The sequence below is a fragment of the Topomyia yanbarensis genome, chromosome 2 (genome assembly GCF_030247195.1).
Source record: "Topomyia yanbarensis strain Yona2022 chromosome 2, ASM3024719v1, whole genome shotgun sequence".
NCBI classification, from domain to species: domain Eukaryota; kingdom Metazoa; phylum Arthropoda; class Insecta; order Diptera; family Culicidae; genus Topomyia; species Topomyia yanbarensis.
In genome coordinates, this window is record NC_080671.1 from 340,464,191 (window position 1) to 340,479,060 (window position 14,870).

Here is a 14,870-nt window from a genome sequence, read left to right on the forward strand (position 1 = left end):
CTCGACACACTACCAGTTTTCAACCATCCACACAACGTGGCAATTTCTATATGGTAGTAGGAAAGCTAGCTGTGGGTCTTGAATTAGTGCTCTTCCCCTACGAGGACAATCTGGGAGGCAAACTTCAGACTGTCTGATTTACTGAGGCCTTCGGTTCCCTTGTGTCATTTAGTACCACTTCCTTGGAGCTTGCGACTTGTTAACGAACTACTCGGTCTAGTCCCCGACGATGGATCTAGCCTACTCGGACAAAAAGTTCCCCGACGAGAGAAATTCGAAAGCGAGCCAACCAGCCAGGTGCCGAGGTCAGTTCGGCGATTCCGATGGACTAGGGCGTCCTGGAGCCCAGGCACGAATGGTGATGTCTCCTCGCGGTCTGCTCAGCCTAATTCCTGGCAGTGAATCCGACTGTACGCGGCGAAAGAAGTTCTCCCGATACCGATTCTTTTTTAGTGTCAGTACCACAACTTATTGAGTCCTTTGGCTCCGTGTCATTAAGCACCGCAACTCCGTTAAGCCCTTTAGTTCTCTTTTTGTGCCATTTCACACTACTTCCTTGATTAGCTAATCAGTTACCCGACTTGTTCGCGAACTACTCGATCAAGTTCCCGACGATGGACCTGATCGACTCCGACTGAGAGATCCCCGGCGAGTTTTCCGAATCAGCTAGATGTCAAGGTCAGTTCGGTGACTCCGGTGAAGCAGGGCGTCCGGTTCACTGGGGCCCCGATGACTAGTGGTGTCTCGTCGCAGTCTACTCAATCTAGTCCGCAGCAGTGAATCTAGATTACGCTGACGGGGAGCTCCCTAGCGAAAGAAGTTCTACCAATACCGATTCTTCTTTGGTTTTCGCACTATTTCTACAGGAATAGCCGGTGGGGTGCCGTGGTCGGTCTGGCGATTCTGGATGGAACGTGGCGGCCAGTTCGCTGGCGTTTCGACGACCCATACTCGGTGCTCTGCTTATTCCTGCGGAGAGTTCCCTGGCGATGATTGCTCTCCCTAAACCGTTGCTCGATGTTCATCACGCCGTTTCCGCTGTAAGACGGTCATGATCTACAACATAACTATTGACTTCTTTCCACGTCTTTACGTCACTTGTCATTCTGTAGGCTACAATATCCGGGTTGATGTCCGCTCCTCTTGTTTCAAGTAGCTCCCTGCACGTTGCTTCTAACCTCGGACATTCGAAGACCACATGCTCCACATCCGGTGTCTCCTCGACGTTCTCACACTCCGGGCACAATGGTGCCGTTGCGTACCCGAACCCAAGAAGATACTTCCTGCAGCAGCCGTGGCCCGACAGGAGCTGTTTTAGGTGGAAGGTCATCTCACCGTGCTTGCTTTTGATCCACGTCGACAGCTTTAGGATGGTCCACTTTCCTCTCTCCTTGTCCTATTCCTGCTGCCACGTCACCATCGAATCGGTTCTCATAATCTTTTTCACGTTTCTGGCGTGGCACTTGATATTCTCCGCCAAGGTGATGCAGATGGGGATCATCTCGGTAATAACGCATACTGCCTCCGAAGATATTATTCTCTACGCAATCGCAACTCGTACGACCACCAGCCGGAGCGACCTGTTCAGCTTTTCACGGTTCCGCTTGGTTCTCAGCGCCGCACCTCAGGCGGGAACCCCATATCGCAGTATTGATGACTAAACACTAGATAACAGACCTTCGTTCGTCTCTTACAGCAGTACTCTACTCTGGAAGTAGCTCTTCAAGATCTGGCTCATTCTTCTGTGCAGCGCTGCGACATTGGCCAATACGAGGCTGGATGGCTCGGTGACTTCTATGACTTTTACAGCTACACCATTTTCTGTACCTTCCACATTTCGGAGAAATTCGTTTAAACACTTCTGCATTAGCATCCTGAAAATGTCCGGATATGCCAGAATCGCAGCTTTCAGCGCCACGTTTGGTATTCTATCCGGACCGGAGTCTTTTTTTTATTTTAGTCGCATCGATGTCGTTTGCCACTCGGCTGTATTTGCTCCTTCTTTTTCGCCGTACGGTGTCGGTGACCAGGTAGTGGTCATGCTTCGAGAAGAGACCCTCAACGGTTATCTTTATCTTACCCGGCCATATTTTAGCTGGTGTCGACGTGCCATCATCTTCGTCATGACGACTCAGTACGCGGCCCCCAGGGATTGCGTCTACTTCTCAGCACAGCTACTTATGGCAAACCGGCTTTCTAAGCTTGATCTCCCTTTTGAAGCGTCCCTACCTTCTCGTAACCTCACTTGCTCTCCTCTTTCATATTCCGATGTTGCTCTCTGAGCCCGACTTCTGGCTCTAAGACAAGCAGCGTGTAACGTACAGTTTTCGTAGTGCCTGAAGTACTGTAATGTTCACTTTATGCAGCTCTCGAGGAAGCAGGATGGCTTTCGCAGAATTCAACATGAAAAACAGATGCTCTTAGATTTCGCTTTCGCTGTCAGCATACGAGCAAAGACCCCACCAGGGTTGGTTATCCGATCTTCACTAAGGTTATTCGTACCTCAGCTGACACCAGGCGGATGCAAGTTTCTATCAGAGGTAAATGACTACATAGCTAAGAATAACCAGCTACATGGTAGATTCTCATGTAACACGATTATACATTTTTTAACTATTTGAAACTATGACTCTCAAATTTATCTTCTGCCACATTTATAATTTAATTTTAAATTATAAAAATAAATTAAATAAAAAAATTTAAAATGAATTAATCATTTCAATATTTTTATTTAATTTATTACTTTATTGATTCTTATTATTCAATTTATCCTTTTTATTCATTTTGTTAGTTTCATTAATTTTATTCAAGCAGGACTAGAATCTGCGTTTTCGCACTGTACGACGCAAAAATTCTGCAAAAAAATGGAACAGGAAAGTCTCCTCTCATACTAATCAGGTGGATCGAATATGGGATTTCAAATATCCTTGCTAAACTTAAAAGGTCAGGTTGGGACCAGTAAGAAATAGATTTCAGAAAATCATCAACTTATTTGAATACTTTTGCGTCAAAAGTTCCAGATGTTATCTAGTGAAACTGATGTCATCCCGGTCCAAAAACCCCGAAGTTATTTCCGATTGCTTTGGGGTAACTGGGTTAATTCAAATGCTTTGTAGAGTTTTATAAAACACATCTTATCAGATTAATAGAAATTGAAGTAAATCATTCCTGTTTTCCCTTGGATCGGTCATAAGATGCCAAAAATGAATGCTCTTTGAATACATTGAGAATGTGGCTAGAAACGATAAAATCAGAACGTTGGTAAATAACTACCTAAGAACCATATCGAATTGTTTTGAAACCACGGGGACAGTTGAACCATTCACCGCTAAATTTGGATATTGATCCCAGAGGATAACTTTTAACCACTCGCAAAGCACTAATGACCTTACAGAACTAATTGGATACCATTTGACTCGATCGAATACAGCACATGATTCCAATACAAGCTTGATAGGACTACGTCTGGAAGCACCGGCTCTACGAAGACATGCGCTGTTTGTAAATTGATTGTTCGTAGTCTACCTGTGTTCAGCTGTCGAATCCTGGGCATGGTGTATGAATTTTATAATGAAAAAAATAAATTTAAATTCAATCTACAGAATCTGGGAGGGACAAGGGTTCGACGGATGGCTGTATAGGCATAAGAATAGTTCACAAACTTCAATGTAATTTATAAATATCAAAGCATAACTTTTCTTAATGCTATCAGGTTTTGTTGTACAGACTAAAACCGTCCTTTGCCGGCAAATATTATTTTGAGATGCTTAGCTCTCGTTCAATAAATAGCGGCGTTAACTAATCTATCTTAAGTTTTTGGAATCTCATTTACCATCAAAAATCAGAAAGACGAAATAGACTGATTACTTCAGGAGGTACTGAACCAGTGATTAAATCCATTGCGAGATTGTTTGCTTTGTCATCTGATGTGTAAGACCGGGTTCGATCCGTCTCGACATTGCGAGATTGTATGCGCCAAAGCCAGAACACTCTCGGAAAGTTCATTACATCTGGATCGACCATGCAGATGCATAACAATGCAGATCACTTGTTTCCTGCCAAACCATATTGTTAAAAGTTCCATAGATCTTTTAAGACTAACTGCGACGACACCATCGTTGATTGAAAAGTATTTTCTATAACACAAAAGCATTATTATGCATCCAATTAAACATAAATTATATTAATCACGTCGATTTCAGAATTTTTACGCATCCACCTTTTGTTGTTTTTGTTTGGATTGCGGTTTTGACGTTTACATGTTGGTATTGGTGAGTGCACTGGCTCGCACCGACAAAATTTTCGGTGCCAAATCTCTGCCCCGAAATTGCACTGGAATTGCACTTTTTTATTGCAGTTCCTATCAATGGAACATGGTGTCGGTGTTTTGACAACACTTCTGCAAGAAAAGTGCAATTTCAGTGCAGAACACTCCACCAGTTCCTTCAATCGAAAACTCTATATGTGTTCACCAAGACTCCCGACCTGCCCCGCGCACAAGACTACAACAGTGGCGACGAGTATATTAGGGAGTATTTGGTGAAATTTCGATTCACGTTACCTCAAAATTCCGTCACCCCGGGTAAAAACGGAGAAGAAGCATGGATAATGGTCAAATTCCACATGATAATGACCGGGAGCAAGTCCCACCACCAGCAGATCCAGCAGCTAATGGCACAATTTCTCCAGTGGCAGCAGTAAAACGACGAGCAGCAGCAAGCATTTTTCTGGAGTGCAATTTCATCTATTCACGTACAAGAATCACTCAACCCAGAGAAAAGTCTTGACTCCCTGGCAGGCAACGTGAAATAATTTCGCTACGACGCTGACAATAGTTCGAGAAAGATGCCGCTTGTTTGGACGACGAAGCGAAGGTCAGGTTACTGCTGCGAAAGCTGTGCGCAGTCGAATATGAAAGGTATGTTTCTTTTATTCTGCCGAAACTTCCGAAAGAACACACCTTAGCCCAATCAGAAAGGGAGAGTGAGGACACTTGACCCTTGAGGATATTTGATTCCCATTCCATATCGCGTAATCTAAACACAAAAAATGATCACAATATAAAAAGAAAATTACATATTTGGTTGTTAACGATGTTTGAAAAACAAATCAAATGCATTGCATTTGTTTTGAAAAAGTTGTATTCTATTTTTGAAAGCATGGGTTGAAATTCATTTCGAAGATCTTTTTACAACTTTTTTGAACGATTGTATGAGTTCGTCAAACTAATTATTTATGAATATTTTCAACTACAATTGCTTTATAAAGGCTTTTGTCTAGAAAAACATGTTTTTCAAATGAATAGTTACTCAACTTATACAAAAAAAAAACAAAATTTCATTCACCTCATATAATAGGTACCTTTGATCCCTGCAACACTGGGTACTCTTGATCCCTATCAGTAACTGTTACACAAACTTCCGAAATGCATAGGAATAGAAATAATCATTTACATAAAGTATCTGACAGTATAAATTAAACTAAAATGTTTGTTTCGCGAATACATTTTGACAAACGTTATTGAAAGTTTGAAAAACCAGTCAAACATCACTGATTTATCAAATATCTGGCTTCACTTTCTACTGGTGTTAAGGCTTGTGGGCATCTAAAAAGGTAGTTTTTTTAGTTTTTTGTCAGGCTAGGTGATTAGCTTAACTCTCGTTACTATTAGTCATAGTGTGCTCTGTTTGTTCAGCCCTAGTAGGCAGGGGATCAAGTTACCACACGTTTTTACATAAACTTCATTTTGACATGATTTTCAAAATTATTCATATTACTGACAGGACATGGTATTCGCATTTGCGCATTATTCACAGCTCTTTCAATTCGAATTGACTGTAAAATGACAATTTTTGCAATCAAAGTTTTCATTTCATAAAAAAGTTATGTGAAAAAAACAAAAGTGGGATCAAGCGTACCCACTCTTCCCTACCGAAACTAAAATTTTTATTTGGGTCGAAAGAGTCGGTAATAAGCAGGCGGTATAGAAGGCTACCAATCGCCAAGCACCCGACTGAGAACCATATTGCTTTCGCTTGCCGTGTTAACAAAGTCTGTGTTGAGTTTGAGGTGGGAAAGTTATCGGAAGAGCAGTTTAAGTGCTTGACCTACGTTTGCGGACTGAAAGCAGAAAGCGACGCAAAAACCCGTACACGGCTGCTCTCCAGAACTGAGGAGAACAATAGCGTCACGTTGGAGCAGCTAGCGGAAGAATGCCAGCGTCTTCTTAACCTCAAACATGACAATGCTATGATCGAGTCAGCCACATGTTTCGGTCAAGTGAATGTCATTAAGCAGCGATCTTCTGAGAAACGTTTCAACAAACGGGATCAGCAATCTTCCAAGCCTGCTGCGAATGACACGAGAAAAAAAAACCTGATACACCGTGCTGGTTTTGCGGTGCATTTCACTACGTACGGGTACGTCCCTTCAAACACCATAAATGCTCCAAATATAAGCAATTTGGGCAACGTGAAGGCTACTGCAACAGTTCGAAAAAGTCACAACGTTCATCGAGAAAAGGTAAGCATTCAGTTGCAAGCAAAATGGTCGTCGTTAATGTGTGTAACGTGCAAAAGCGAAAGAGATTCGTTTCCATTACCCTTAATGGAACACAGGTTCGTCTTCAGTTGGACACGGCTTCCGATATTACTGTTATCAGCCAGCAGATCTGGAAGAAAATTGGCAGCCCAAGGCTATCATCAGCAACAGTAAAAGCCAAGGCAGCATCTGGAAACATTTTGCCACTTAATGGTGAATTTGACTTATTGATTTAGTCGATAGTTTCGATTTGTGATCCATACCTATGGATACTTTTTGCTGCCAACTTCAATATCCCCCATCCATCAGCGCAACTCTAAAAGCTACTTACCCAAAAGAGTTCAGCGAAAAGCTCGGGTTGTGCAACCGGACCAAAATTAAATTTGAGGTAAAAGAACAGTGCAAGCCTGTTTTTGACGTAGGACTACGTCTTTGTTTTCGATATAGGGGTGCACGTTGCAAATTCTACAAGAATGGTATGTAACGAAAAAATTAAACGCAATTTTAAACGCATATAATTCAGTCACCTCACGATAAATTTTCAATTTTTTGCGCATATCGCCCCGAAATACTTCTAAGAATAGATTCCAATAGATAAATCTAAAGATTTTTGATATCATGGCATTAAACATTTAAATAATGAACCACCTAGTCAAAATATCGCGCATTTACACACAGAAGATAGCGCTTCCCTAGTCCAGCACGACAGATTTGTGTACCTAGCGCGCTACGTTTTTATGAATGACGTCATCATCGACTATTTAAACGGACGGACTTGGCCAGACACGCTCAGTTGCCGGCTGAGCAGATCACTGCGCTGTGTTTTTACAGCCAGTGTAGCTGAGTTAGAAGTCCATTACACTGGCTGTGGAGGTACGCCACCCTGTGCCGTCCAACAGGCGACCGCTCCAACTGCTTCCTAAATGCCGCTGTAATGTTGCCAGTAAATTTTTGGTTTACCTAGCACATGTATTTGCTATTTGCGCTTGAAATTAAGTAATGTAGTGGTAGTAATAAGCTTCCCATTTTGCTTTAAACGCAAGGACAGTTTTTAAAACAGGATTTGATTAATTAGTTTAGCTCATTTAAGCAATTTTATCAATTCTGTAATTAAAGAGGAATTTTACGGAACTTGGTGAATTTGGCACCACTTGCAACTGGTATAATCAACCTGCATAAAGTGTTGCATAAAGCAGGGCTGTTTTTTGGAACAAAATGTGATCATTCAGCCCTTCGCTATGCAAAACCACGATATTATGACAGATGGGCTAAACGCGGCGTTTCATGGAGCGCTGCCGTTCCTTTCAATCGGGAAAAGCCGCGTGGAATTTTAGTGAATTGCGCTAAAAGTGTCGTGGTGGTACTAGTTGTCTCTTTCGCTCTACCCATCATCATCAGCGTTGACTCATTTTGCATTGTGCGCTTGGTTTCAATGTTTGGGGCGAATGTGTTGGTAGGTAGGGAAACTGGCGGTAAAATGAACACGTTAAGCAAAGTCATTATTTTCTAACTAATAAGTGAATAAGATATTACAATTACCTTATATGTTTCTTGTTGGACATGTTTTGTACATATCTGGTAAAAATACTTCGTCATAAACACATTTTTTCAAACATGATTCTTGATTTCTAAACATGTCCAAAAATGAGACATGTTTATAGCGAGTTGATAAAATGAACATGTGGCGGTGGTAAAATGAACTGCTTCTGGTGACCTGCAAAATGTCCTGTATGTATGCAATGCGCAGCGTTGGAAAGCATTTTCCGATCAATGCTGATATCCCAGCAAATCATGAGCTTTGCATACACACAGGGCATTTCGCAGGCAAAAAAATTGTCACGGAAGAATTACATTTTCATGATGTAATATTAACCATTTTACAATCCTGTGGCATCGAAACACATCTACAAACTTGGGGTTATCCATGGGTGTTTGAACTTTTAGGATCTGTTTGAGAGCAACTAGAAAGCTTGGTCTATACATGAGATGTGATTATATTGTCTAAAATTTGATTTTTCTTCATCGGTCCGGGTGTTTTTTCCCACACACTAAGTACTAAGAAAATAAATATTTTACGTTAAGTAGTATAGTCCTACGTCTACAGTTCGTGCAACCCCATAGGGCTGCCCCTTGTAGTTTTTGTGTCAAGCGTACGGTGGCGTATGCAATGTATAGCGCAGTCGACCAGGAAGTGGAAAGGTTAGAAAAACTCATTATCATCACACCGGTCGATTATTCAGAATGGGCAGCGCCGATCGGCGTAGTGCGCACAGCAAATGGCAACATCCGAGTTTGCGGAGACTATTCAATAGGTCTTAACTCTGCTTTGCAGTCTCATCAGTATCCACTGCCACTGCCGGAAGACATCTTTGCCAAGCTGACTAACTGCAAAAATTTCAGCCAGATTGATCTTCAGCGGATTCAGTATTTCGGCTTCACCATCAGAGCCGAAAAGTGCAGCTTCAGTATACAACAGATTCGCTATTTGGGCCATACATTCGACCGACGTGGATTGCAACCTGATTCAGTAAAATATATAATATCGCCCACAACTTCTACAAAACAGAATGTTTTGCAATAAAAACATTGGATAATGGGCTTCACATAACTTGAGGTACACAACGAGAGGTAGAGCTATATGTCTAATAGAAACGGAGAAAAAGGCATTCCGCCAACTTACCCCAACCACCAATTAGCCCCGGGCTCCTCTGATATGAAAAAGCTGAAATATTGTGTTAATATGATTCGCAGTAATAGAATTACTTATTTCTGACAATTGGTCGGTGTTAAGTCAGACCGGACTAAGTCGCAAAACATCAAAAAACGAGATAATGACAATACTGGATAAAGAATTTCTTCAGCTACATTCAACTTTTGCCAGATTTGAAATATGTAATCATAAACAAGACAAAAAATAATTTCCAATTATACCGTAGAGGATCATGCGATTCAAACTTTAAAGCCGTTTTTCTCGAAATCAATATTTTGTCACTTAGTTCGGTCTCACTTAACACTGACCAATTTATTGAAGGTAATTTTTTAAAATCACGATAGTTCAATAAACTGTACGATTTATTATGCCAAACAATAAAATAGTGGTCGGTTCAATATTTTAAGTAAAGTATAACAGACGAAATTGTGCCAAAGAAATCAAATCGGCACCACTGACAACCCACAAACTTGTAAACGGCAAGCTTTCCAATGCCGGCGAAAAAGCTCCGCATCGTTCAATTGAAACTTACTCATGCTCGATGTCGATATCGGCGCACTGCTGCGGCAGCAGATGACGATGAACTTCGGTATGGTTTTGCTGGCACGCATGGTCCCCGTAGTCCAGCTCTATGGCAGTTGCTTTCGATGTGACTCCGATCAGGTAGTGGCCCAGCTCGCCAGCGATGTAGCCGATTGTGAGCACCGCCAAGACATACGGTTTGTAGAGAAATCTCAGCTTTTCCACGAGGGGCGGCTGCATTTTGTTACCTTGGTTTTATTAGCTTATAATGGGTTCCGGTTGCAAGTGGGTGGCTCTATCACTGTAAAGACAGAAATGTGAAAGAAATTTAGATTGCATTCTCGGCTCATTTTCTGATAGATATTTTTATGCCATTATTAGCATATGGAATAGAAGGTAAATCTACTTAACGTAATGTATGTATTTGTCGTTTGTTATGTCATCTAATAAATACTTGGTAATTACTCTGTCTGAATCTGAGAAACAGCAACTGCTTCCTAACCATTAACCGCGCTTACTTGACTCATTTTCCTACAGTATAGCAGTTAACGTACCAACCAGCCACAAACCACTTTTCGAATGGTACCGGTAACCGCATCGGTTAATTAAACAACTACAAATGATTTAATTATCGGGCACCCTTCAGCATTGAGTCGTGCCAAAATGCCGCATTTTTGCCGATACATATAGGTATAAGAGAAGCGGTGATGCGATGTAAACGCCACAATTCCGCAAAGGGGGAAATGACATCATAAAGTTTCGTAAAATCGAATTACTTAAAAATCGTGCTCGATAAATTATTGATGGGTTGGTGTTTCAATCAATGAAGCACCGTCAAAGTGTCAATCCTCCGGTCCCGCGGATGCATCAGATGCCCATTTGCATCAAGATCGACGCTATTGGTAAATGTATTACAGATGTGCCGGCTGACATCCAATGCATGGTCCAATCAGGGTGGTCAACTGAATTATATGTTTGGAAATAGTTCGAAGTTTGTGAAACTAACCGCTTACACTATTTCGCAAATAGTTTTATGACTTATTCCATCGTAAATCGATTTGAAGTCTTCGACAAAGTTGTTGTCATGAATGTATTTCTTTTTTTTTTGGTGATACCTACGCCGAGGGATGACATAAAAATTTGTGCTCCTCAACTGAATTTACTTAAACTTGACATAGTAACTGCTGATGGAGATTGGAACCCACAGAAGAAAGGATTTTGTCTTATCAGCCTAATGAACACCCTAGAACTCAGCCAACGTAAATCGTCAGTCTACAACTGAGGGAGTATAAAATTTATTGCGTGAAATATCATATTGAATCGATTATTGTCTGACAACCGGTCGAGCTTTATTGCAATTCTCCATCAGGATTTATTGATTTGTAGGTGGGATTGTTTAGACGTCAATGGTAGTTTCATGCGCTTACATTTGAATATATTGCTTCGAGCTCAACACAAAAAGGTATACAAGGTGGGTAAAAATACATATTGTAGGTTGGTTAATTGGTGAAAATAAAATAACCAAATTAAGAGGGCTTTCACAATTAAATTTAGGTGCTTTTTCTTTTTGTTTTTCACACGAACTCATTATTGTTGTCAATAACAGAACGAGGGGATCAACTCAGACGAGCCCTTCCGTTTGATAAGGTATTTTTGAGTTGTTAGAGACAGGCATTAAATATATCCCCATCACACAGCAATACTTCCAGTGCATAACTTATGAGCTTGAAACAGCACGCTACAAAGAATCATGTATAAATAGTGTAACCGCAAACAGTTCTCTCCTTTCAAATTCTCACAGATTTCCTAAGGCGAAGCGACCATAACGTATCCCATGTATGAGATTGTTATTGTTCAGTTAGTTATGGAATTTGCGTTTCGACTTCGTCTTATCAGAATCCGACACAAACTTGGTAACAAGACTAAGCTAACACTTGTCACTAAGTTATTGTCGGATTCTGATGGGACGAGTCGAAACGCAAATTGCAGAACTAATTTAGTTATAGATTTTGTAGTCTTACCGCGCAAATGTGGTTTTAAAACAATTTACTCCTTAAGGTGAAAAATAGTATTCACCAAAATATTTCTCCATTAAGGAACTAGTCGCTATATTTCCCATTACAGCTGCATTTAGTTTCTGAGTGTCCTTCTACATATACTTCTGAGTGTTCAGAGTGGATTAGGAAATTATAGAGGCAAATAACCACAACTCGACTCATTTAATTTCCGTTATTACTGGAAGGTTTCTAAAGACGGTGACATTTTGATTTTCGTCAAAGTCTTGTGACGTGACCGACAAATATCAGCTCTGGTATGAGATATTCTCAAAATTCAGTACATTTAACTTACTTTAACTTTAAATATACTTAACCCAAAATTGGCCTAGCACTGAGTTATGCTTTTTGCCGTGGTTTAATGGGATCAATGCGGCTGTTCTAAATTTACCCTATTGAAGGATGCCTAGAAATCGAGTCAATATAACTAAATTGGGGTGAACAATAAGTTGTAGATGCACCCACGCTAGACGAACTTCTAAAAGTGGAGAGTGACCGGCTGTACCATGCAATCCACTGCGTGATTGGGATGATTTGGGAGAACTTTTTCTCCCCCCTAGATCAATTGGATGACTTCATATTCCCTATTCTCAAGAAGAGCCTCAAACTCGAATGTAATAACTATCTAGCGGTAAATATCCTCAAAGCTGCTTTTAAGGTACTCTCTCGTGGTCTGTTTAGCAAACTGCGTCTGTCTGCTGAATCCTTTGTTGGCGAATTCCCAAACGGGTTTTGAGAAATACGGTCAACAACGGATCAGATGTTTACCGTGCTACAAATTCTGGAAAAATTCCGGGAATATCAGTTGCCGACTCACCTAGTTTGTGAATTTCAAGGCGGCGCACGATTCAATGAAAAAACGAGCTCTGGCAGATAATGTTTAAAGTGGGTTTTCGACTAAACCGATCAAGCTGAATCGGATGATGCTGGATGGGTCAAAATCAACGGTTAAAATTGCCGAAGAGACATCCGATACGTTTGTGAGTTTAGATGGATTGAAGCAGGGTGATGCACTTTCTAGTGTTCAAAGGTGCTATGCAAATATCTGACGTGCAAAGCAATAGAACCATCATCACGAGATCTTGGCTCCTGTCGCTTCCTTGGCATCGACATCGATATCATTGGCGTTGATTGCAGAGCAATCGAAAAGTGCCTTTGAAAAGGAAGGCTGTGAGAATCAGAATGACTATAAATTTTGGCAAGACAAAGTACATGGTAGTTGGTACAGAGCAGGGTAGTCCGAATGGTATTGGTTCACTGGTGGGAAATCCTTGGGGTGCGGTAAGAGGTTGTCTACAAATTTGTATATCTTCGAACATGTGAAATCCATGCTAGCCGCGAGGTAAAAATGCGTCTTGCAGCTGTGAATAGCACTTTGTATGATTTGCGTAATCAGCTCAAAATCCGTGAACAACGAAGGCGTACAAAACTAGCTCTATACGAATAACTGATACTCCCCATTGCTGTGTACGGTCATGGCGCATAGGCTTTGGAAGAAGCAAACTATCGAATACACTGAGAGAAGTATTTTGTGTTAAATACTATGCGGCGGAACTGGATTGGAGAATGCCGGCCCAAGATCGAGTACCTTGGAAAGTAAAACTAAACGAATGATGAACAAGTTCGCTCTAGTGGTCAATCGGTTACGCCTGTTTGACCTTGGCTGGGAGTGAAGAGTCGTCGTGAAAATCAAGGCCAGGCTGTTACGTTTATTACTCATGAAGTACCTCCAGCAACGCTCAGAAAGTCATTTCTCGTTGTTTGAACGTTGAAGGCACCGTTGATATTGTGCGTTTAGTGCCAAACGGTAACGACACGACAAATCTGTCCTTCGTGTCGCACAAGATTGGCCTTGAATTTCAGTAATAAAACATATAGCACTTACTCCTTCTACTTGGCCCGAGGACCTGCTGTCTCGGGAATTCATCGACGTGCTAATAAAACCTAATCGTGGAGCCAGACAATTGATTGATACATCTACCAAATACAAATACAAGTATACCATCGCCAAGAGTGCTCCATCAAATCCACGATGCGCTGCCATCACCGGGACACCTATTGTACCGTATTTCGGAAGCACCCGAGCGCTCTGACGCTATTGTGCTACCAAGGGTCCATTCATTAATTACGTAACGCAAAAATTGACCAAAATTGACTCCCTCCTTCCCCCTGGTAATAAATTGTAACAAATTTCTCTATGCCCCTCCCCTCCACATACTTAGGTGAGCTCGGCAATTTCTCGCACAACCGAGCAATCGGTAAATGTTTATACTGATATATCGGAAAAGTGTTATTTGTTTGCTTATTTTCAGCAAAATATTTCCCGAGTCTCGGCAAACAGTTGTAACTTTTACTGAGATCTTAACGAAAAATGAATTTACTGAGCGCTCCGCTGTTCAAATCTCGTCAAAAGTTGCAAAAAATACTGAGACTCGGCAGAAAAAATTAAGTGTGCATTACGTAACAAATTCCATAAAACACAGTAAAACCATGTTATGTAACGTTCTAGCCTACTCCCCCACCCGCATATGTCACAGCATGTCACAATTTATCGTACCTCCTCCTCCCCCTAAAAGTGTTACGTAATTTATAAATGGTTCCCAAACAGCGCCAAGATCAGTCGGTACTGTATTTATTCGGAGGTCGTGAGAGGGCCTTCCTCCCTTCTCAAGCGAGTATTTTGCTTTGACGATCCGCTTCATGAAATCCTTCTGGTGTCTAGCATACTATCGGCTATATCACGTCCTTGCAAATTTTTTCTTATTTCTTTTATTTGACATGGTTCATAGCGGTAGCTTAACGGAGCCGTGGATCTTTCATGTGTTTACAATATGTAAAAAATAAAAATAAAATTCAATATTATTGACTATCCGTTGGATCTCGTGCGCGCAACTTTTTATTGCGATCTTCTTTCGCGGCTTGCCTACTGCCTCATGGGGATCATTTAATTGTCTCCTGTCCTTCACATCAAGGTCATCATCGTTAAAAGGGTATTGGTGCTCGCGATCGTATATTCTTTCCTGCTTCTTGCACTTACAGGTGAC

The 14,870-nt window shown here is 41.3% G+C and overlaps 1 protein-coding gene across 1 annotated transcript in view; it reads right to left on the bottom strand.

The window, feature by feature from the left end:
• The window catches only part of LOC131684066 (putative metabolite transport protein HI_1104), a 78,879-nt gene that overhangs the window by 5,810 nt on the left and 58,199 nt on the right, over nucleotides 1-14,870 (bottom strand). Inside the window, exon 2 of the mRNA XM_058966594.1 lies at nucleotides 9,783-10,073. Within this exon, the coding sequence (XP_058822577.1) occupies nucleotides 9,783-10,012 (230 nt within the window). The 5' untranslated portion in view covers nucleotides 10,013-10,073. The remainder of the gene's footprint in view (nucleotides 1-9,782; nucleotides 10,074-14,870) is intronic.